Source organism: Leucoraja erinacea, chromosome 1, assembly GCF_028641065.1.
Source record: "Leucoraja erinacea ecotype New England chromosome 1, Leri_hhj_1, whole genome shotgun sequence".
NCBI lineage: Eukaryota > Metazoa > Chordata > Chondrichthyes > Rajiformes > Rajidae > Leucoraja > Leucoraja erinaceus.
This window is the reverse complement of record NC_073377.1, coordinates 122756718-122780204: the sequence shown is the minus strand read 5'-3', so window position 1 is coordinate 122780204 and position 23487 is coordinate 122756718. Positions and strand designations below refer to the sequence as shown.

The following is a 23487-nucleotide window of genomic DNA, read 5'->3' as shown; positions in this document are numbered from 1 at the left end:
TCCAACCTCGCTCTGTGACTAAAATCCCTTAATCCAGGCATCATTCTGTAAATCTCCTCTAAACCCTCTCCAAAGCATCCATGTCCTTCTTATAATGGGATGACAACTGCATGCAGTACTCCAAATGCAACCTAACCAAAGTCTTATGCACGCCTTTTATAATCAATGTTCCAAGTAATGAAGGCAAGCATACCATTATCCTTTTTTATCACTCTATCCATGTGTTGCCACTTTTAGGGAGTTATGGATTTGCACCTCAAGACCCCTCTGTATATCAATGCTGTTAAGGGTCTTGCCATTAACTGTATATTTTGCCTTATATTCAACCTCCCAAAGTGCACATCACAATTGCTCAGATTAAACTCCAGCTACCATTTCTCCACCCATTTTTGTGACCTATCTGCATTCCGCTGTATAATTTGACCACCTTCCTCACAGTTCACAGCCCCAGCAATCTTGAAGTCATCTGCAAAGTTACTAACTAACCCATCAACATTGGAGTTCACGTCATTAATATATTTTTATGGTTACGAACGTCCAGCCTGAATATTGTCCTTCCACCACAATCCTGTCTTCTACAGGTCAGGCAGTTCTCAATCTACACGACTAAATCACTGTTAATCCCTTGCATTTTAATCTACTGGATTAGCCTACCATCAAATGCTTTACTAAGGTCCACGTGGATAACATCCACGACCTTAATCTCATTAATCACCTTTGTTACCTCTCGGCTGTGGGCCGAGGAGCTTTATTCCAGTGTTTCGTGACCCAAGTCACCAAACTACATTAAATTTTCACATATTGTGTAAATAAATTATATAAATCATGCCTGAAACTCGTCATGAACAAGACTTGCACATTTTTTATTAAAGAAGAGAAAAAACAGAAACATTTCGGGTATTTTTAGTCCAATCAAAGCACGTTTAACATTGAGTTGTATGCCAGTTGGCCAATCACGCTAGCACACATGGCTGAGAGGACTTCACTGATGCCTGTTTTACTGGAGACTCTGATGAAAGTTCTGTGGAATACATGTCGTGGAAACTTGTAGCAGGGTAATTGAATTTAGTGAGAAAAGCATTAAGAAGTCTGAAGAATGTGCAGCTAAGTAGATAGAAGCGGAAGAAAGTCTTGAAAGCCAAGTCGCTGCTGAGGTGCTGCTTTGTGAAACTTTGTGAATCAACTCAAACTGAAAGGTAAGATCTAAAGTCTGAATTTATGAAAATTAGTCTGTATGGACTTCAATTAATTTAATTGCACCCTTTATAATGTGAAAAAATGAGATTTGGAAGCAGTACATTCACTCACTCACTCATTCATGCATTCAATCACTCAATCATTCATTCATTCATTCCACCCACTCATTCATTCATGAAGTCGAGGGCTTAAACTATATGTATCAACTAGACTATGTGGGACCCGTTGGGTCCCAGCATCACACAGGAGGGCTGGTCATCCAACACAATTTACAGTAAATAGTGGCTTTCACTTACTGCAAATGGTGGCTTGGGTGCATTGGCTTTAAGTAGTGCCTTTTCTACTTCAAGCCAAAGCTCCCAAGCCACCATTTGCAGTAAGTAGTGCCTTTCAACTTCATGCCACCATTTGCAATGCCTTTCAACTTAATGCCAAAGCACCCAAGCTACAATTTGCAGTAAGTAGTGCCTTTCAACTTAAAGCCAAAGCACCCAAGCCACCATTTGCAGTAAGTAATGCATTTTAACTTCAAGCCATTACACCCAAGCCACCATCTGCAGTAAGTAGTGCCTTTCAACTTCAAGCCACACCCAAGCCACCATTTGCAGTAAGTAGTGCCTTTCAACTTCAAGCCAAAGCACCCAAGCCACCATTTGCAGTAAGTAGTGGCTTTCAACTTCAAGCCACACCCAAGCCACCATTGGCAGTAAGTAGTGCCTTTCAACTTAGCCAAAGCAACCAAGCCACCTGTTGCAGTAATAGTGCCTTTCAACTTCAAGCCACCATTTGCAGTAAGTGGTGTCTTTCAACTTCAAGCCATTGCACCCAAGCCACACCCAAGCCATCATTTGCAGTAAGTAGTGCCTTTCAACTTCAAAGCTCCCAAGCCACCATTTGCAGTAAGTGGTGTATTTCAACTTCAAGCCACACCCAAGCCATCATTTGCAGTAAGTGGTGTCTTTCAACTTCAAGCACCACCCAAGCCATCATTTGCAGTAAGTAGTGCCTTTCAACTTCAAAGCTCCCAAGCCACCATTTGCAGCGTGGTATCTTTCAACTTCAAGCCACACCCAAGCCATCATTTGTAGCAAGTAGTGCCTTTCAACTTCAAGCCAAAGCAACCAAGCCACCATTTGCAGTGATAGTGCCTTTCAACTTCATGCCACCATTTGCAGTAAGTAGTGCCTTTCAACTTCAAGCCACATCCAAGTCATCGTTTGCAGTAAGTGGTGTCTTTCAACTTCAAGCCAATGCACCCAAGCCACCATTCGCAGTAAGAAGTGCCTTTTCTACTTCAAACCAAAGCTCCCAAGCCACCACTTGCAGTAAATAGTGCCTTTCAACTTCATGCCACAATTTGCAATGCCTTTCAACTTAATGCCAAAGCACCCAAGCTACAATTTGCAGTTAGTAGCGCCTTTCAACTTAAAGCCAAAGCACCCAAGCCACCATTTGCAGTAAGTAGTGCCTTTCAACTTCAAGCCAAAGCTCCCACGCCCCCATTTGTAGTAAGTAATGTATTTTAACTTCAAGCCATTGCACCCAAGCCACCATCTGCAGTAAGTAGTGCCTTTCAACTTCAAGCCACACCCAAGCCACCATTTGCAGTAAGTAGTGCCTTTCAACTTCAAAGCTCCCAAGCCACCATTTGCAGTGTGGTGTCTTTCAACTTCAAGCCACACCTAAGCCATCATTTGCAGTAAGTGGTGTCGTTCAACTTCAAGCCACACCCAAGCCACCATTTGTAGCAAGTAGTGCCTTTCAACTTCAAGCCAAAGCAACCAAGCCACCATCTGCAGTAAGTAGTGCCTTTCAACTTCAAGCCACACCCAAGCCACCATTTGCAGTAAGTAGTACCTTTCAACTTCAAGCCAATGCCCCCCCCCATTCGGCCCTTCGAGCCTGCACCGCCATTCAATATGATCATGGCTGATCATCCAACTCAGTATCCCGTACCTGCCTTCTCTCCATACCCTCTGATCCCCTTAGCCACAAGGGCCACATCTAACTCCCTCTTAAATATAGCCAATGAACTGGCCTCGACTACCCTCTGCGGCAGAGAGTTCCAGAGATTCACCACTCTCTGTGTGAAAAAAGTTCTTCTTATCTCGGTTTTAAAGGATTTCCCCCTTATCCTTAAGCTGTGACCCCTTGTCGTGGACTTCCCCAACATCGGGAGCAATCTTCCTGCATCTAGCCTGTCCTACCCCTTAAGAATTTTGTAAGTTTCTATAAGATCCCCTCTCAATCTCCTAAATTCTAGCGAGTATAAACCAAGTCTATCCAGTCTTTCTTCATAAGACAGTCTTGACATCCTATCCTATATAATCCCCTGCAATAGCACCAGACAATAATTCCTTGGATTCTCGCTACTTCTATCTTAAGTAAAGGAACAACATTAACTACTCTCCAGTCTCCAGGACCTAACCTTGAATTGACTTGAACTAAACCCAATGACCAATCTATGCACACCCTCAAGCATGTAATCTAATCTAACATTACCTTGTTTCTGCTCACAGTTGACAGCACAGCCAAGAATAAGTTGTAACATTCGTCCAAGTTCTGCTGCATCTGAGTGTTCTCCTATCAAATTAACATCTGGCAATGGGAAATCAGTAATTTGCTGCCCCAGCACCTGTAAACAGATTAAAATAAAACACATAATTTATGTCTGCTGTATTAATTTTTTATCTGCGCTTTGTAATTGTAAAACTGTATTTTGCACTCTGGTTCATTATCTATTGTTCTCATGTATGGTAAATTTGTATTCATGTACATTATGACATATCTGGATAGCATATAAAATAAAGGTCCCCCCCCCCCCCACAGTATCTCGGTACTTATGACAAAAAAATCATCACCATTATCAACTTCCAGAACAGAAATATACTGGAAAATAAAACATTATCTTATATCATTCTGGGAATAAGTGTAGCATAGTTGAAATTTGTCAGTACATTATTAAGATGCTCAGTGTCACTTATCTATCTATCTATCTATCTATCTATCTATCTATCTATCTATCTATCTATCTATCTATCTATCTAACTAAAAGTCTGTTCTTGACCGGTTTTGGCCATCTGTGCTGCGATTTCCGAGAGAACGCCGCCACCTATGGCCGTCATTTTTGGCCACCTTGCTCAGAACCCCCCTTCGCCGTATGTGTGCCGTATGTGTGCCGAGGATTTTTCCCGTCGATGAAAAATGACAGAGATATTAATGTTTTTACAAAATTCCCCATTCTCTTTGCTGCCCCTGCTGGCGGCAGGGGGGAGGGACTATAAAACCAGGAAGTGGTGTGCCTCACTCACTCTTCAAGATGGAGGAAGGCAGAGGGTCACGTTTCTCTGAGCTGTCAATAACACTGAACACATGTCTACTCAAATGTAAGTGTCCGTAGTGGTTCTAAAACGCTTGCAGAATATGTCTATTGATTCTAAAATGTTTTTTAGGTTCTTCTCCCCCCCCCCTCCCCCTCCCCCCCCCTTCCCTTCCCCCCCCCCCCTCCTCCCCCCCCCTCTCCCCCCCCCCCCCCCCCCCCCCCCCCCACCCCCCCCCCCCCCCCCCCCCCCCCCCCCCCACACCACACACCCCTACACCCTTCCCTCCACCTCCCTGCTCCCCTCCATCCCCTCCCCCACCCTCTCTCTCCCCTCCACACCCCCTACCCTCTTCCTTCCACCCTACCTCCCCCCTCCCTGCTCCCCACCTCTCAGCACCCTCTGTCTCTCTCCTCCCCCTCCCCTCCCCCCCCCCCCCCCCCCCCACCCCCCCCCCCCCCCCCCCCCCCCCCCCCCCCCCCCCCCCTCCCCCCCCTCTCTCTGTCTCTCTCTGTGTCTCTGCCCCCCCCCCCCCACCACCCCCCCCCTACCCCCCCCCCCCCCCCCCCACTGGGATGTGACTGCAAGTTGGGGGCTATTCGTCAGTAGATAGGGTGGTTATGGGGTAAAAGGAGCAAGTTAATAACATTAATATAATATCAAGGGGGGTAATTAGCGCGAGTCCGCGGGGGGGGGGGGGGAGAAAGTTAGTGTGTGTGACACTGCATGCCGCCTCCCCCCCCCCCCACAACCGCACGTTGGGGGATCAGACCCAACGGGTCTGCCATTGATCTAGTTATAAGATATTTCCTGAATTTATCCCAAAGGAAAAAAAATAGCTAATTGTGCAACATTTTTATTTTTATTTGCAACGATTACAATTCTAATTCATGTTCTTCAGGTACAATATTTCTTCAAACTTTCTAACATTGAGCTGCCTGGGTATGGGTCTGCTTAACAAGAAAACAAGTATAAATGGTTCAATCTGATCATTTTTTTAATACTTAAAGGAATATTTATGATTTAAAATTTAACGAAAACACTGAGCAGTTATCTTAAAACCAAAATAAATGCTCGGCAACAAATCTGAATTCAATTATCAAGGTAATATGAGAAAGGTTTATCGAAAATTTAATTCTGTGCTTTGTTTTCATTCATTTATGAATTATGGGCATCATTCTCAAAACTAGCATTTGCTGCCCCTCCTGAATTCCCCAAGAGTAACAGATGGAGATGGAGCGAGGCAGACAGATTACAAATAGTAATAATGGACTTTGTTTCGTCAAGTCAAGTCAAGTTGGGAAGAAACTCCTTCTCAACCTCTCCGTTCTCACCGTATGGCAACGGAGGCGTTTGCCTGACCGTAGCAGCTGGAACAGTCCGTTGCAGGGGTGGAAGGGGTCTCTCATGATATTGTTGGCTCTGGAGATGCACCTCCTGATGTATAGTTCCTGCAGGGGGGCAAGTGAAGTTCCCATAGTACGTTCGGCCGAACACACTACTCTCTGCAGAGCCTTCTTGTCCTTGGCAGAGCAATTCCCAAACCAGATGGTAATGTTCCCGGACAAGATGCTTTCCACCGCCGCTGCGTAGAAGCACTGGAGGATCCTTGGAGACACTCTGAATTTCCTCAATTGCCTGAGGTGGTAAAGGCGCTGCCTTGCCTTACTCACGAGTGCTGAGGCGTGTGATGCCCATGTCATATCCTCGGAGATGTGGACTCCCAGATATTTAAAACAGTTCACCCTATCCATAGGATCCCCATTTACCCTCAATGGAGTGTACGTCCTCGGATGATGTGCCCTCCTAAAGTCCATGATCAGCTCCTTTGTTTTTTTGATGTTCAAGAGGAGGCTGTTATCCTGGCACCAGAGTGCTAGACCAGCCACCTCCTCCCGGTAGGCCTTCTCGTCGTTGTCTGAGATCAGGCCCACCACCACAGTGTCATCAGCAAACTTAATTATTGAGTTGGAGCTGAACCTAGCCACACAGTCATGTGTGTACAGGGACTACAATAGGGGGCTGAGGACGCAACCCTGGGGCGATCCTGTGCTCAGGGTGAGGGACTTCGATGTATTCCCTCCCATCTTGACTACCTGGGGCCTGGCGGTGAGAAAGTCCAGGACCCAGGCACACAGGGAGGTGTTGAGCCCCAATTCCATTAGCTGCCCGGCCAGTCTGGTGGGGACTATCGTGTTGAAGGCTGAACTGTAGTCTATGAACAGCATCCTCACGTAGCCCCACTTCTGGCTGTCCAGATGGGAGAGAGCGGTGTGCAAGACCTGGGAGACCGCATCGTCCGTGGATCTGTTCGGATGGTATGCGAACTGCAATGGGTCCATGTTCCGAGGGAGGAAGGCGCAGATGTATTTCTTCACCAGCCTCTCAAAGCATTTCATGACTACCGAGGTAAGGGCCACCGGACGGTAGTCATTCAGACAGGCTGGGGAGGCATTTTTTGGTACCGGTACAATGATGGATTTTTTGAAGCAGGCAGGGACCACGGACTTGTCCAGGGAGAGGTTGAATAATGTAGTGAGCACTGGAGCTAGCTGCGTAGCACAGGACATGAGTACTCGCCCCGAGATGCCATCGGGGCCTGCAGCTTTTCTCGTTTTCACCCGTGTCAGAGCCCTCCTCACGTCGTGCTCGGACAGCGAGAATGTGTGCACATTCCTCCCTTCAGCTTCGGTAGCTAGCCCGCTGGTGGTATTGTCGATAGTCGGCAGACCTGGAGTGGTGTTGCCCCTCTCGAAATGAGCGTAAAAGGAGTTCAGGTCATCAGCTAGGGAGGTGCTGGCACTTGTGGATGAGGAAGGGGTGCTCCGGTAGTTGGTTACAATCAGTAGCCCCTGCCACAGGCTTCTGGTGTCCTGCTGTTCCATCTGTAACTCCATCTTGTCTCTGTACCTTCTCTTTGCGTCCTTCACCGCCCTTCACAGTCGGTACGACTCTGCCTTGTAGACGTCCATGTTTCCTGATGCCAGGCCCGAGTTGTAGGCAGCGGTGCGAGCATTCAGGGCCACACGAACAGACCTGTCTACCCAGGGTTTTTGGTTCGGAAAGGTGCTTACCCTTACTGTGGGGACGATGTTGTCGGTTACTGTTGTGATGAAGTCCGTGACTGCTTCCGCGAACTCACTGACGTCACTGGAACTTGCTTCGAACATATTCCAGTCGACATCACTCAGTGCATCTTGCAGCATGGCCTCTGACTGGTCGGACCACTGCTTTACGTCCCTCGTCTCTACCGCTTCCCGAACTATCCTCTGTTTATACTCCGGCAACAGGACAATGGCAGCGTGGTCAGATTTTCCTAGGGGAGGGAGTGAAACTGCCTTGTAGCCTTTCCTGAACGGTGTGTAGCAGTGGTCCAAAGTTCTCTCCCCCCTGGTGGCACACGTGATGTGTTGGTAGAAGTTCGGCATGACCTTCTTGAAATTTGATTTATTAAAATCTCCAGCCACCACCATAGCCGCATCCGGGTACTTGTTTTGATGTCGACATAGCACATCGTGTAGGGCCGATAGTGCCATGTCGGTGTCCACCTGCAGTGGAATGCAGATCGCTGTGACGATCACTGAGCCGAACTCCCGGGGAAGGTAGAATGGGCGGCATGAGATCGTCAGGTGCTCCAGGTCCGGCGAGCAGGAACGGGAAAGCATCTTGATATTTCCAGGGTTGCACCAGTTGTTATTGGTCATGAAGCAGACTCCTCCACTGCAGTTTCATAAACTGCAGTAGTTTAAGAAAAAGACCACCTATTTTCCCCAATCGAAAAATATGTATGGGAGCTTTGGGTGTTCAAATACACACAAGGAACTCGTATCACATAGAAAATCTAATAATAAAATACGTCAGAGTGTACACAAGGGCATTTAACTGAAACATACAGGATTTATAACATTTTAACATAATGTGGGTTTTCGTTTATACTTGATTATTTAACAATAAACGAGTGAATTTTACAGCATCTATCTACTTGCCTATTGACAGTGAACTGAAAAAATAGCAACTGTTGCTATGGTAAAAGGGAAGATTCAGTTCACAAAAGCTTCACCAGTAACCTCACAGATGACTGGAAGAAAATTACATAGAAGACTCACAATGGCATTCTGATCGTAGAAAACCAGAGAACAGCATAAACAGAGTAGCTATAAACTGTGATAATCTTTGCAAAACTCTCACTGGATTTATGAATCACCAAAGCACATACTAAAGGATATTTTAAATTTTAGATAATCAGTTACATTATTGCTGTCCATTTTCTTCTGATTAAAGAAACTCAAAATTCAAACTCTATTTGTGGTGATCATTGCTAAACTTACAATTAAATCATCTTACCTCATGATAGTAATCCAGTATGCCTTTTAAAATTTTCTTCAAATTGCTAACCTGTAAAGAAAAGTTTACATTTGGTATAACAAGGAAGACTGCCAATGTTGCACTTCAAGTCTCAAAAACAATTGTCTTTAGGTATGGGTGGAGGCCACAAAGATGATGGGACAAATCAGGACCAGGCAACAAACCTTTAGTCGCCAGTTATCCCCGACTTCTGACTTGATACGATTTATCCAGGTATCATCAAACCATGCCGGATCTCTGAAAATATAAAATAATTATTTTTCACATGCTAAACATTTGAAAAATGCAAAATAGTACATTTCCATTCTGACTAATAGCTACAAACATCACCTGTGATCAAGTACACTGTAATTTTTTTCAACAGTTAAAATTAAATCAAAATAAATTATGACAGTATAATTGTAAAATGTCTCATGGTACAAGAAAAGCTAATCAAGGTACAGTGTGGACTCCATTACACTAAGTGAATGAAGATGTATCATGGTTCTATTGAGTTAGATTTGAAATTCAGTTACAGAAAAAAAAGACTACTTCAGAACAAATAAAATTCTTACCTTTACCGTAGGATTTCTCATTATACAGTTTAATACATTGTGAAAAATTGCAATAGCTTTATGCAACAAATCCCCTTTTTACATACATTTGGTTATAGTTTTGGTAGGTCTGGTACAAATTTTAACGTATAGATTACATTTTTAACTTACATTTTCTGTAGAACCTGTGCCATCACAGCGCCACTTGTCAAATCGTCTATTTTCTTGCATGGCACCTGCAGACCAAATGTCTGAATCTAAAAGGCAAAGAATAGAAATCCTTAAAGACAATGTGTTTTTCCTCTACTTTTAATTTCAAAAATAAACCAATTCCCATATTTTGGTATTTTCTAACCTACTGACACATTACTTCTAATGTAGACAAATAAACACTCTACAATTATAATTTGGTTATCCTTTGTGAAATTGACATTGCTTACCAAATACTTCAGCCCATGGAGAGGGTTTCAGTACTTTGTGTCCTTTTGTAGAAACTATCATCTGCAGTTCTTTGTACAAGATACAAGATACATTTATTCGTCACATGTGCCAGATGAAATGAAATTCCCATACAGCCATACAATAAAAATAAGGGACACAACACACTATAGAGTTTGACATAAAACATCCCCACACAGCAGAATCAAAGTTTCCCACTGTGGGAAGCACCAAAGTCAGGCTCTTCCTCCATTGTTCCCCGTGGTCAGGGCCTCCCCATGCCCTCCGCAGTTGCCACTACGGGCGGTCCGTTGTTCAGGACTGCTCGCTGGGGTGGTGTAAGTCCGTCTTCGGGACTGCGGGACGTCCTCAACGGCGTGGACACCAGAGTCGGCCCCTCCTACCGGAGTCGGCGGCTCCCAAAGTCCGCAGGCCGCGCCGGGTGGAGACTGCTGCCCCAGGACTCCGTGTTGGTGACAGGCGCCGCCCGCGTTGGAAGCTCTTCCAAACCAGAGCTCCACGATGTTGGAGCAGCAGCCCAACGCTCCGGAGCTCCAACCGGCGACCCAGGTAGGCATCGCCCGCTCCGCGGTGACTCCAGCGCTGCGCCGTCGCTGTAGCAGCCCCGTTCCGGTTCCCAGTCCTCGGAGGGAAAGGCTGCTCCGATCCAGGTGGTAGGCCGCGAGGTGGGGGGGGGGGGGGGCGAGGACGCGACTTGGAGAAATAGTCGCGTCCCCGCCAGGAAGAGACTAGGAGACGGTTTCCCCCTTACCCTGCCCCCCTCCCCCACATAGAAAAGTAAAAGTTTCCCCCAACACAAAACTTTAGACTAACTAAAAATAATAAAAAAGATAGAAATAACAGACAGGCTGTAGGCAGAGGCTGTTCCCAGTGCAGCGCCAACTTTGTTTCTTTCTTCCAAGCAGTTACCCCTTGTGTTCTACAAGGATCCATCCCCAGTCCTTTATCAACTACACCCTTGTCAATTTCATTTCCATCTCCATGACATTCAGCTCTAACTCAAACGTGAATGCTCTGTTATCTCCAAATTATCTTCCTTTATCAAAATTCTAGTAATGATCAAATATTTCTCCTTAACTGAATAGTGGGAAACCAAAGTCAATGTATTTGGTAGCCATCATAAACCCTATGGCACTGACCTCATTGCTTTTTGGCTACTGGAGATGGAACTGAATAATTTGCCTCCTTAAAGTTGCAAGATTCAGATGAGTCATAACATAAAGGAGTATTGTAACAGGTATGTGATCTCACTCAAAAAGCCTTTCTCCACCTCTTGTAACATTACTAGGCTCCACAATTACCTCAGCTCAAAAAGCGATTCCGGAATTCCGGAAAACGCAAGCAATCATGGGATTTGTCAAAGGTCACTCACTATAAAGAAAAAGCGAACAAAGTGCTGGCTGCATAAACTGGATGTAAATTCTTATCTTTATTCATGATTTATGTGTAAAAATGTGTAAAATGTATTTATGTGTAAAAATATATCTAATCTGAGGAACGGGGGTGCCAAGTAGCGGGAGGGCGGGGGCAGATGCGAGTGGGAGATAGGGGGAGAGACTGGAGCAGCGGCGGCCCACAGCCAGCGCGGAGAAGAAGCGCCGCCCAGCCGGGCCACCCGACAGCCCTGGACCGACAGGACAGCAGAACTCTCCTGCAGACACCCGCCCAATAAAAGCCCCTCTCCTGTTCCCCATACCCTGCCTCCTCTCTCCTGCCATCTATCCCTTTGACTGCCGCTCCTTTACTGGAACCACTGCTCAGCAATTCCCGTCACTGCACTGACCGAGGCTGGAGGGAGGTCTGACCGAGGTCTGGGGAGAATCGCACCTGCCCTCCCCCAGTGAGTGGGACCCAATCCCTCGGCATCGTCACAGGTCACAGAGCGACCTCGGCGGGCCGGTGACCGTTGGCTGCGCCTCTCGCCTTTTCCAGTGGATGTCGGTTGGCCCCCTCGTTGCCGGAGCAGACGTGGAGGAGGGTAGGTGGGATTCTCCCCAGACCTGGGGCTTCGGCCTCAGTGGGTGCAGCGACGGGAATCGGTGAGCAACTGGGAGATCAGGTAGGCTAAGGCAGACTGAGCGGAGGTGTTCAGCGAAACAATCACCGAGCCTGCGCTAGGTCTCGCAGATATACAAGTCACATCTGGAACAGCAGATACAGTAGATGCGGTTGGAGGAGGTGCAAGTGAACCTCTGCCTCACCTGAAAAGACTGTCAGGATCCTTGTACAGAGTTGAGGGGGAAGGTATAGGGACAGGTGTTGCATCTCCTGTGGTTGCAGGGGATATTACCTGGGGAGGGGGTGGTTTGGGTGGGAAGGGACGAGTTGACCAGGGAGTTGTGGAGGGAGCAGTCTCTGTGGAAAATAGAAAGGGGTGGAGATGGCTAGTGGTGAGATCCCTTTGGAGGTGGCAAAAATGTCAGAGGAAGCAAAGAGTAGGAGTAAACGGGTCCTTTTCACAATGGCAGGCAGTGACTAGTGGGGTACCGCAAGGCTCAGTTCTGGGACCCCAGCTATTTACGATATATATTAATGATTTGCACGAGGGAATTGAATGCAACATCTCCAAGTTTGCGTATGACGCGAAGCTGGGGGGCAATGTTAGCTGTGAGGAGGATGCTAGGAGGCTGCAAGGTGACTTGGATAGGCTGGGTGAGTGGGCAAATGCATGGCAGATGCAGTATAATGTGGATAAATATGAGGTTATCCACTTTGGTGGCAAAAACAGGAAAGTAGATTATTATCTGAATGGTGGCCGATTAGGAAAGGGGGAGATGCAACGAGACCTGGGTGTCATGGTACACCAGTCATTAAAAGTAGGCATGCAGGTGCAGCAGGCAGTGAAGAAGGCAAATGGTATGTTAGCATTCATAGCAAAAGGATTTGAGTATAGGAGCAGGGAGGTTCTACTGCAGTTGTACAGGGTCTTGGTGAGACCACACCTGGAGTATTGCGTACAGTTTTGGTCTCCTAATCTGAGGAAAGACATTCTTTGCCATAGAGGGAGTGCAGAGAAGGTTCGCCAGACTGATTCCTGGGATGTCAGGACTTTCATATGAAGAAAGACTGGATAGACTCGGTTTATACTTGCTAGAATTTAGAAGATTGAGGGGGGATCTTATAGAAACTTACAAAATTCTTAAGGGGTTGGACAGGCTAGATGCAGGAAAATTGTTCCCGATGTTGGGGAAGTCCAGAACAAGGGGTCACAGTTTAAGGATAAGGGGGAAATCTTTTAGGACCGAGATGAGGAAAACTTTTTTCACACAGAGAGTGGTGAATCTCTGGAACTCTCTCCCGCAGAAGGTAGTTGAGGCCAGTTCATTGGCTATATTTAAGAGGGAGTTAGATGTGGCCCTTGTGGCTAAAGGGATCAGGGGGTATGGAGAGAAGGCAGGTACAGGATACTGAGTTGGATGATCAGCCATGATCATATTGAATGGCGGTGCAGGCTCGAAGGGCCGAATGGCCTCCTCCTGCACCTATTTTCTATGTTTCTATAATGTGCTGTCTGTGACGGCTGATGGGATGGAAGGTGAGATGAGGGGGACTATCCCTGTTGAGACGGGGGAGGGGGAGCAAGAGCGGAGCTGTGGGATATTGAGGAGACCCTAGTGAGGGCCTCATCTACGATCCAAGAAGAGAACCCATATTCCATAAAGAATGAGGGAATACCTCATCTTGGCCCAAATGTGGCGTAGACGGAGGAATTGCGAGTAGGGGATAGTCTTTACTGGAAGCAGGGTGGGAAGACGTGTAGTCTAGATGGCTGTAGGAGTCAGTGGGTTTATAATAGATGTCAGTCAATAGTTTGTCTCCTGTGATGGAGACGGTGAGATCAAGAAACAGTGGGGAGATGTCGGAGATGGTCCGTGAATTTGAGTGCAGGATGGAAATTAGTAGTGAAGTTAATGAAGTCAGTGAGTTCAGCATGAGTGCAGGAAGTAGGGCACATGCAGTCGTCAATGTTATGACGATGTTATAACAATGTTATGTTTGCACTCATCAAAATTCCCATGATCATTTATAAATCCTTTCAAACCTTTACCCATCATGATTTACAATTAACACATCTCTGCACCTCTCAAATTTTCTGTGCTGCATATCAGGTATATCCCTTCAACTTACTGGTCCTCCAGCAATTCCTAGAACTCTCTATCTACTCCTACAAAGTCCTCCTAAGGCCTACCTCTTTAACCAAGTATTTTGCTTTTCAATCCTGATATTTGTGTTTATGGTCAATAACACAAATTCTGTTGATAATTCTTTACCTGATTAAGAGTTAAAAGGAAGATTCTGGTGTTATTCTTTAGATAATTTGCAGATTTACAACCTAGAGCAGAATGGTTAAATTCAAGGATGAAGAGGTAAACACCCTAAAATATAGGAGCATCAATATTTTGGAGATCTGAAGATTACAGCTACAGAGATCATGGAGGAATTTGAAAACAAATGAGAATCTTAAAATTGAAAGATTGCTTAATCAAAGTTAATGTATTCAGATTCAATTTTAATTGTCATTGTCAGTGTACAGTACAGAGACAACGAAATGCACAATTAACACATCTCTGCACGAGATGTAAACCAACAAGCAACGAGATGTAAACCAACAAGCACCAGGTTGAAATGGAGGGAAAGAGAGAAGAGGAGGATTCTTACCAACACATTTATTGATGTAAAGAGGTGAAGCAGCATTGCAGTTTAGAGTTATTAAAAAGGGTTAGAAAAGTGCAAGAGCTTATTTCTAGATTGCATGTCATTGGATCTGAACAACTTCCAACATTAGCGGTATTATTGTCAACCAATGCAAAGGAGATCACGATTGATCAGAAACTTGACTGAATCAACTATATAATAGCAGTAATTACAAGAATTGGTCAAATGATAGATATTCCGCAGCAAGCATTTTCACACTGCATAGCAGTGTAACACCCCTTGGCTGGAAGAGCTCAGCATCAAAAACATCCAACAAAATCAATAACGCTCAATGCAAAGTAGAGCCCTTGATGCACCCCTCCCATTACTTTAAAACAAGGGTCGGCAACCTATGGGCCCCGGACCGAATGTGGCCCGTAACCCAAAATCATCCGGCCCGCAGGGGTATTTTTTCCCCGTATTTATCCGGCCTAACTACCTTCATCTCCGGTACCTCCCGGGCTCGAGGCCGCGGCGCCCAGGCGCAGTGACGCAAAGAGGATGGCATTGGCGGCTGCAATGGCAGAGCTGTGAGCTGCCGAGGAGCGCCGAGCAGCCGAGGAACGCTGAGCTCTGGCTACCGCATCCTGCGCATAGCCGCCGACACGGCCGCGCACATTCTGTGTCTGGGCTTCACAGTCGGGATCGGAGGTAGACAAAAAAGCTGGAGAAATTCAGCGGGTGAGGCAGCATCTATGGAGCGAAGGATTAGGCGATGTTTGGGGTCGAGACCCTTCTTCAGAAGCGGCTGACGCTGCTCTGAGACCAGTCTGAAGAAGGGTTTCGACCCGAAACATCGCCTATTCCTTCACTCCATAGATGCTGCCTCACCCGCTGAGTTTCTCAAGCATTTTTGTCTACCTCAAGTCAAGTCAAGTCAAGTTTATTTGTCACATACACAAACGAGATGTGCAGTGAAATGAAAGTGGCAATGCTCGCGGACTTTTGTGCAAAAGACAAACAACAAAACAACCAAACAAATTATAAACACAATCATAACACATATTCTTTTACATAATAAATAATGGAAGGAAAAATGTTCAGTAGAGTTAGTCCCTGGTGAGATAGGCGTTTACAGTCCGAATTGCCTCTGGGAAGAAACTCCTTCTCAACCTCTCTGTTCTCACCGCATGGCAACGGAGGCGTTTGCCTGATCGTAGCAGCTGGAACAGTCCGTTGCAGGGGTGAAAGGGGTCTCCCATGATTTTATTTGCTCTGGAGTTGCACCTCCTGTTGTATAGTTCCTGCAGGGGGGCGAGTGAAGCTCCCATAGTGCGTTCGGCTGAATGCACTACTCTCTGCAGAGCCTTCTTGTCCTTGGCAGAGCAATTCCCAAACCAGATGGTAATGTTCCCGGACAAGATGCTTTCCACCGCCGCTGCGTAGAAGCACTGGAGGATCCTCGGAGCACTCTGAATTTCCTCAATTGCCTGAGGTGGTAAAGGCGCTGCCTTGCCTTACTCACGAGTGCTGAGGCATGTGATGCCCATGTCATATCCTCGGAGATGAGGACTCCCAGATATTTAAAACAGTTCACCCTATCCACAGGATCCCCATTTATCCTCAATGGAGTGTACGTCCTCGGATGATGTGCCCTCCTAAAGTCCATGATCAGCTCCTTTGTTTTTTTGATGTTCAAGAGGAGGCTGTTATCCTGGCACCAGAGTGCTAGATCAGCCACCTCCTCCCGGTAGGCCTTCTCGTCGTTGTCTGAGATCAGGCCCACCACCACAGTGTCATCAGCAAACTTAATTATTGAGTTGGAGCTGAACCTAGCCACACAGTCATGTGTGTACAGGGAGTACAATAGGGGGCTGAGGACGCAACCCTGGGGCGATCCTGTGCTCATGGTGAGGGACTTCGATGTATTCCCTCCCATCTTGACTACCTGGGGCCTGGCGGTGAGAAAGTCCAGGACCCAGGCACACAGGGAGGTGTTGAGCCCCAATTCCATTAGCTTCCCGGCCAGTCTGGTGGGGACTATCGTGTTGAAGGCTGAACTGTAGTCTATGAACAGCATCCTCACGTAGCCCCCCCTTCTGGCTGTCCAGATGGGAGAGAGTGGTGTGCAAGACCTGGGAGACCGCATCGTCCATGGACCTGTTCGGACGATATGTGAACTGCAACGGGTCCATGTTCCGAGGGAGGAAGGCGGAAGGAAGGAATTCTTCGATTTTTCCAGCATCCACAGTTCTTTCTTAAACACAATGTCAGGATCGGGATTGTCAATAGGCCGGGGGCGAGTGAGTGTGAGTATTTGAGCCACCGCCTTCAGGACAGAGCCGAGGCAATGGTCCGTGGGTGCGCCATGTTCGTGAGCGCCTGTAACCACCTTTGCCCATAAATAGGGGCCAGTGCTCGAAGGGGCAGGATCTATGTGAACACGTGATTTAATGCCTGCCATCCACTCGCAGGTATGCGTCCTGGCCCCTATGCAGAACAAGGTGCCGACCCCTGCGTTAAAAGTTCAAATAGCCATTTCTAGTGAAATGTAGCTGCAGTCTGTAATGCAACAAATCACCAAGGCTTCCTCGATTTCTCCTCCAAACCCACATCCCAATCGCATAAAAGAACAAAGGCAGCAGGCATAAAGAAACACCAGAACCTACAGTTAACACCATCTTGACTTGGAAACATATCAAATTCGGAGACCTACCATCTCAAACAGAACAGTAGGAGTACTTTCACCAGCAGACTGCAGTGGTTCCAATTGGCAGTGTACCATCAGCTTCACAAGGAGAAAAATTGCTGCCTATGCCCCAATCTTTTTTTTTAAACAGATTACCATTATTATATCGGTTTAGAATCTGGTCAGTACACACTTTATTGTACCATGCCCATTTCAGATCACTACAATATAGAAAGGACAGGGTTCAGAGAAGATTTACGAGGATGTTGCCAGGACTAGAGGGTGTGAGCTTTAGGGAGAGGTTGCGTAGGCTAGATCTCTATTCCTTGGAGCGCAGGCAGATGAGGGGTGATCCTCCTATACAGGTGTATAAAATCATGAGAGGAATAGATCGGGTAGATGCACAGAGTCTCTTGCCCAGAGTAGGGGAATCGATGACCAGAGGACATAGGTTCAAGGTGAAGGGGAAAAGATTTGATAGGAATCTGAGGGGTAACTTTTTCACACAAAAGGTGATGGGTCTGTGGAACAAGCTGCCAGGTGCGGATGGGTCTATCCCAACATTTAAGAAACAGTTAGACAGGTACATGTATAGTACACAAAACAGCTGGGGAAACTCAGCGGGTGCAGCAGCATCTATGGAGCGAAGGAAATAGGCAACGTTTCGGGCCGCAAGGTACATGGATAGGACTGGTTTGGAGGGATATGGACCAAGCACAGGCAGGTGGGACTAGTGTAGCTGGGACATGTTGGCTGGTGTGGGCAAGTTGGGCCGAAAGGCCTTTTTCCACACTCTATGACAAAGGCAATAAGGAAATTAAAGACTCAAGGATGGTAGAAAATTTTACAGATTGAAGCCAAAAGAAACATTGTACAGAATGTTTTTTTGTTTGGTTTTTTTTTTAAAGGGGATAGCTGAAAGAGATTGTTTTAAAATAATTAATGGGCCAGACAGGAATACAGCATGCTTGTGGTAAAAGCCAGATGTAAATAACTTTTACAAATAAATATAGTAGAAAATCTAGAAGAAAAAAACATTCTCAGACTGCTTAGACAATGAAATTTAAAACAACCCCAGTGGTTGTGGTGCATAAATTAAAAGCTTACAAAAGGAAATCAGTCAAGTAGATTAAAAAATTCACCACCAGTGAATGAGAACAACTCATATGCACTGAATGCCCACCCCTACTTGTCCTTGAAGTGATGAAATGCTGCTGCGCATGAAAGGAGAATATTCTGAAAGTGGTATGTAAGATCATATGAAGTATTAATATCAAAAGTTGGGCTGAATGATAAGCTTCTATATTTATACGGTATATTCTAATGCAAGAATAAATAAAAGGAAATGAGGGGGAAAAGATAATGTGAATACATATGAATAAGTTTAGCAAAAACCTACCACGAAAGAGTGACAACAATGGATCGCAAAACTGCGTTAAACAACAGCAAAGGAGGTTGTACATGCGTGCTGTCAGCTGACACATCCCAACTCATAACGGCAAAGCCGGTGCCCACTCGGGCCCAAGACTACTGTCAACAGTACCGGCTCCAGTTAAATGGGCTTCGCACACTCAAGACTGGCGCAAACACACACACACGGGGCAGTCGCTGTTCCGCCGCACTCGTAGCGGGGAGGGGGGTGTCATTCACCACAAAGGTCCAGCTCGGTCACCCGTGGGGGTCGGATTACAAGGAGTACCGAGCCCCTACCACGGTGAAGATCACTCCTCTTGGCTGGATTACCCGCTGCCGCCGGGGCGTCACCCACTCACCCATGTCAGCAGACTGTCGCACAGCTCGATCCGGTCCACGTTCATCTCGCGCGCTCCCTCTTCACCCGCTCGCGCCGCCGCCGTTACCGACAACAAAGGAACCGCCGCCAACTGTCCGAGCTTCCACAACGTCACCACATTCCACCTTCGGCCGGCGACTGCGCCTGCGCCCGCCCTCCTCCCTACCCACCCAGTCAGCTCAGCCGCCTCATTCGCCTGCGCGGTTGGACTCAGACGTGGGGCATGTCTTAAAGTCGGCCGTCGGGTGGAATTACCCCTCCCCAGCGCGGCATGACTTGATCATACAGGAAGGAAAAAGGGCGTTTGCGGCAGTTAACGCAGCCGAAAGCAACAACCTCAGTATTTATTGAGCAAATCGGCGAAGTTTGTGGCTGCTGCAAGGGAACAGGTAATGACGGACGGCCTGCTTGTGCCGAGCCTGACACCCTGGACATTTGCGTTAGCGTGCACTCGCCTTGTGGGTTTGCAATATGGTTGTGTTAAAGTGCATCCGTCCCTAAAATTGTTAAGTAACTACGTAGAGGGGAGGTAATGGTAATCCGAAATAAAAAGGGAAAAAAAATCAGGAAATACACAGCAGATCGGGTAACATCTGTGGAGACGGTAACAGAGTTAACGTTTTAGGTCGGAAGGTCATCGGCTGAAACTTTGACTCAATTATGCTCACCACAGTTGCTGCCTGACCAGAATATGTACAGGGTTTTTTTTGGGGGGGTAGGGATTAATCAATTGGTGTTCAAAATATGCTACTGTGAAAAGGGGAGGGGGGGAGGCAATCAAATATCTGCAAACAGCTGTAATTCAAAAGGACGTTACGACAGCTGAACCAAGCTGGTAGTGAAACTGACTCTTTCCTAACCTTTTCCTTTTGCTTTTGGTTAGCTGTCAATCTGAAAAATAGTTTGTTCCATTCTAGTGGCAATTTATTCATTCAACATTTTCAGTATTCTTGTGAAGGAGTGCAATCAATTTGACAGTCATTGCCCAGTTTATTTTAAAATTTATTTAAAAAAGATACTGACTTTTATTACTTTAATTTTATATTGTCAAAACCTGGAGATTTTTATTTATTTCCAAGAACAGTAGTTAAATATAACAAACTGTTGGTTGTTCTAACTTTGTAATAAACAATTTTAATGTTTTGTAATGAAATTATTGGACAGAAAGAGAGCATTTGCAGTTTTTAGGCCAGTGTAAACATATTCTAGTTATATTTCCACTTTTTATCCAATTAAATAATTTATCCTTCAGTGTTCTCATTGGCAATCTATTTAAGTTTGTCAAATTTTACTAATGGGTAGTTTCATGTTGTAATGGAGCTGGGCTTTGAAGCTGACTACACTAATAACTGTAGGGACAGATCTCTTCCATTCATTAATATTAGACATTACTTTTCTGTAGAGAACCCTTTAATCTCACGATGGGATGAACAAAAGCGGGGACAGGAATAGTCCATTTCACTCGAGTTTACTACATCATACAGTAAGATTGTGGCTGATCCAATCTTTGCCTTGGCATAATTTTTCTGCTCTCTTCCCATATCACATAAATCTCAAGTACTTTAAATATCTGTCAGTATTAGTTACTCCATCTCCATTGCACTCTAAGGCAGAAAAAATTGGCAACCCTCCAAGGAGAAATTGATCCTCATCTCCATGTTAAAAGAGTGAGCACTTACTCTGGAACTGTGTCCTGTTCTAGATACCACAATTAAGTGAAACATCCTGTAAACATCTACCAAGTTAATCTCCCTCTGAACTTTATATATATTATATATATATATATAATCACCTCTCATTCTTCAAATCTCATTGGATGTAGGCTGAACCTGTTTTTGCATTTCATCTTGGGGGGGGGGGGGGGGGGGGACGGGACGAATGAACCTTCTGTGTACTTCCAATGCAATTATACATTTCCTTAGATTCCGAGACTAATTCAGTAGTACACCAGGTGCCGTCTCACCAGTGCTCTGTGAAGTGCATCAAAATATGCCTACTTTCACCCAACCAGCAATAAAGGTCAGAATTCCACTGGTCGTTCTATTCACTTCAGATTCAGATTCAATTTTAATTGTATTGTCAGTGTACAGTACAGAGACTGCTTGCTGTACTTGCTGTAATGGCATGCTACTTTTCTTTAATCTTTCATGTGCTAGAACCCACACTACTAAAATTTGTAGTCTTGCTGTTCAATAATTTGACTTTTCATTCTTCTTTTCAAAATGGCTTACCTGATATTTTCACACATTATATTCCATCTGCCAACTTCTTGCCCATCCGCTTAACCTATCTGTATCCCTTGTCTGGCAATCTACCATCGCAGCTGTCTTTGTATCATCAGCAAACTTGGCTACAAATTTCCCTTTGTTTCAGTCATTAAAAAAGATTACAAGTGGTTGAGTCCCCAGAAATAATTCCTATGGCACCCCAGTAATTACCGATTGTCAATCGGAACATGACCAAAATGAAAATAACAGTTAATTTGTCCATCTAAATTACCTTTGTGATCAAGAGTATCACAATTACTTTAGAAATAACTGAACATAGCTCAGTTCAAAATAGCTCAACAAGTAATCTTCCACTGGAATTCCTTTCTATTAGCAGCAGACAAAGAGGGGGATCCCAGTGGAAGATAGATACTTTAAAAATCTTCAATCTGATTTACCTTTACCATTCAGATTGTTGCATGATACAGAGAGGCTGGAAAAGTTGACTAAACTTAGTAATCGGTCTCTATCAATTAGTATAGAGTAAACCAAAATAAGAAGTGAAAGGGGAGGGGAGAAGATGGGGAAAACCCCGTGGTGGAAAGCTTAGCAATTGCAAATTCTCCTTAAACATGCCACACTTACTGTAATTCATTGTGTGAATAATTACTGGCATATACTCCAAAAAATTGTTAAGTAATCTGCTTTTGAATGAATATCTGTTATTTTCTTTCCATTTTCCCAGTGATTTTTTTTCATGAGTTACCACTAGCACTGTGAGAAATTTATAGTTAGGGATTTTAGAAATAAATTCCAGGATTTGTATGTGTGGCTGGGGACAAGCTGCCAGAAATTGGACAAAAAGTAGATTCTGAATAAGAGGTATGAATTAGAGGAAAAAATACATTTGGGTGTTGTTATGCAGGAAAAGAGAATGACAGTTAGAGGAAGGGCAATGCTATACAAGAATTATAACACAAGGATAAAAATTTGGAAGTTGAATTCGTGAACGCAATTTTTTTAAGTTGGATTTCATGCTGCTTTGAAAACTGCTTTTCAGATGAGGGATAAGAGGTGAGAAGAAAATTGAATAGTTAGGTGTGTAGGAAAGAACTGCAGATGCTGGTTTAAATCGAAGGTAGACACAAAATGCTGGAGTAACTCAGCGGGTCAGGCGGCATCTCTGGAGTGAAGGAATGGGTGGTGTTTCGGGTCGAGACCCTTCTTCAGACTGATGTCAAGGGAGGGGACGGGACTGTTAAAGTTCTATCCGCGCTATCAGACAACAAACCATATTAGTCACTTTAAGAATGTAACAATTCGTTTTTATTGCGGGAGTGGGTGAGCAACCACGGGTATAGTCACATACACGTTGCTCCTCGTGGCGCCGGGGACCCAGGTTCGATCCTGGTTGCGGATGAGGCGCGGGACTGTGTGCGCGCTCTCCCCTATCTCCCACTCGCATCTGCCCCCTCCCTCTCTCTCTCTCGCTGTTACACCCCGCTCTCCCGCAACCTGTTTTTTGGAGGGATGAGGAGTTGACCATTTATGGGAGTCTCTCTGGAATCGAGAATTTCATTGCTCATTCGTATTCGTAGATGAGGCTAAATAATTCTATTGCCTTGAAATTAGTAGAATTGTGAAATTCGACTCAGAATCTATCATCGTTGTGTTCCAGCCTGGAATACATTAATTTTCCTATAATGTGACCACAAGGCACCCCTATTCTTCAGATTAAATATATTTTTACACATAAATTATGAATAAAGAAAATAATTTATACACAGTTTCTTCAGCCAGCGCTTCGTTCACTTTTTCTTTATGGTGAATGACCTTTGACAAATCCCATGATTCCTTGTGTTTTTCGGAATACCGAACTCGCTTATTACATTCTGCTTGTAACTCATCCGAATTCTTAGGTATACCATTCTTCAATTATTTTCTTCCTTTTCGTGCCCACCTCTCTTTCCCATAGCCGCTGCTTCGACTTCTTAATGGTTTCTACGTTCCATGTTCCTCCCCCCCCCCCCCCCCCCCCCCCCCCCCCCACACCGGCCAAGCTTTGTCTTCTAGTCTCTTGGTCAATGAGGCTGACAATTGTCGGTCCCGGCCAGACCACAGCCACTTAGTCGTCAGAGATGGTCCCCGCGAGATCATACCGACTACGCCATTGTTAATGGAAGAGGGGAAACCCCGTTTCCTAAAGAATGAGGACACCTCTGATGCCCTGGTATGGAAAACCTCATCCTGGGTGCAGATCAGACACGTGCTGTCTGGGTAGGCAAGGTGG

General features: G+C 45.5%; 2 protein-coding genes across 5 annotated transcripts in view; one reads left to right on the top strand and one right to left on the bottom strand.

Moving 5' to 3' along the window:
* The window catches only part of hook3 (hook microtubule-tethering protein 3), a 79964-nt gene extending 60814 nt beyond the window's left edge, over positions 1-19150 (bottom strand). For all 3 annotated transcript variants that reach the window (XM_055642656.1, XM_055642662.1, XM_055642646.1), the window contains exons 1-5: positions 18971-19150; positions 9587-9672; positions 9047-9119; positions 8862-8912; positions 3700-3832 (exon numbers count right to left, since the gene is read on the bottom strand). In XM_055642656.1, the coding sequence (XP_055498631.1) occupies positions 3700-3832; positions 8862-8912; positions 9047-9119; positions 9587-9672; positions 18971-19015 (388 nt within the window). In that variant the 5' untranslated portion in view covers positions 19016-19150. The remainder of the gene's footprint in view (positions 1-3699; positions 3833-8861; positions 8913-9046; positions 9120-9586; positions 9673-18970) is intronic.
* Positions 19151-19192: 42 nt separating this feature from the next.
* The window catches only part of LOC129701485 (E3 ubiquitin-protein ligase RNF170-like), a 40183-nt gene continuing 35888 nt past the window's right edge, over positions 19193-23487 (top strand). The window contains exon 1 of one of the 2 annotated variants that reach the window (XM_055642708.1): positions 19193-19379. The gene's annotated coding sequence lies outside the window, so the exon portion shown is untranslated. The remainder of the gene's footprint in view (positions 19380-23487) is intronic. The other variant, XM_055642698.1, reaches the window with a different exon arrangement.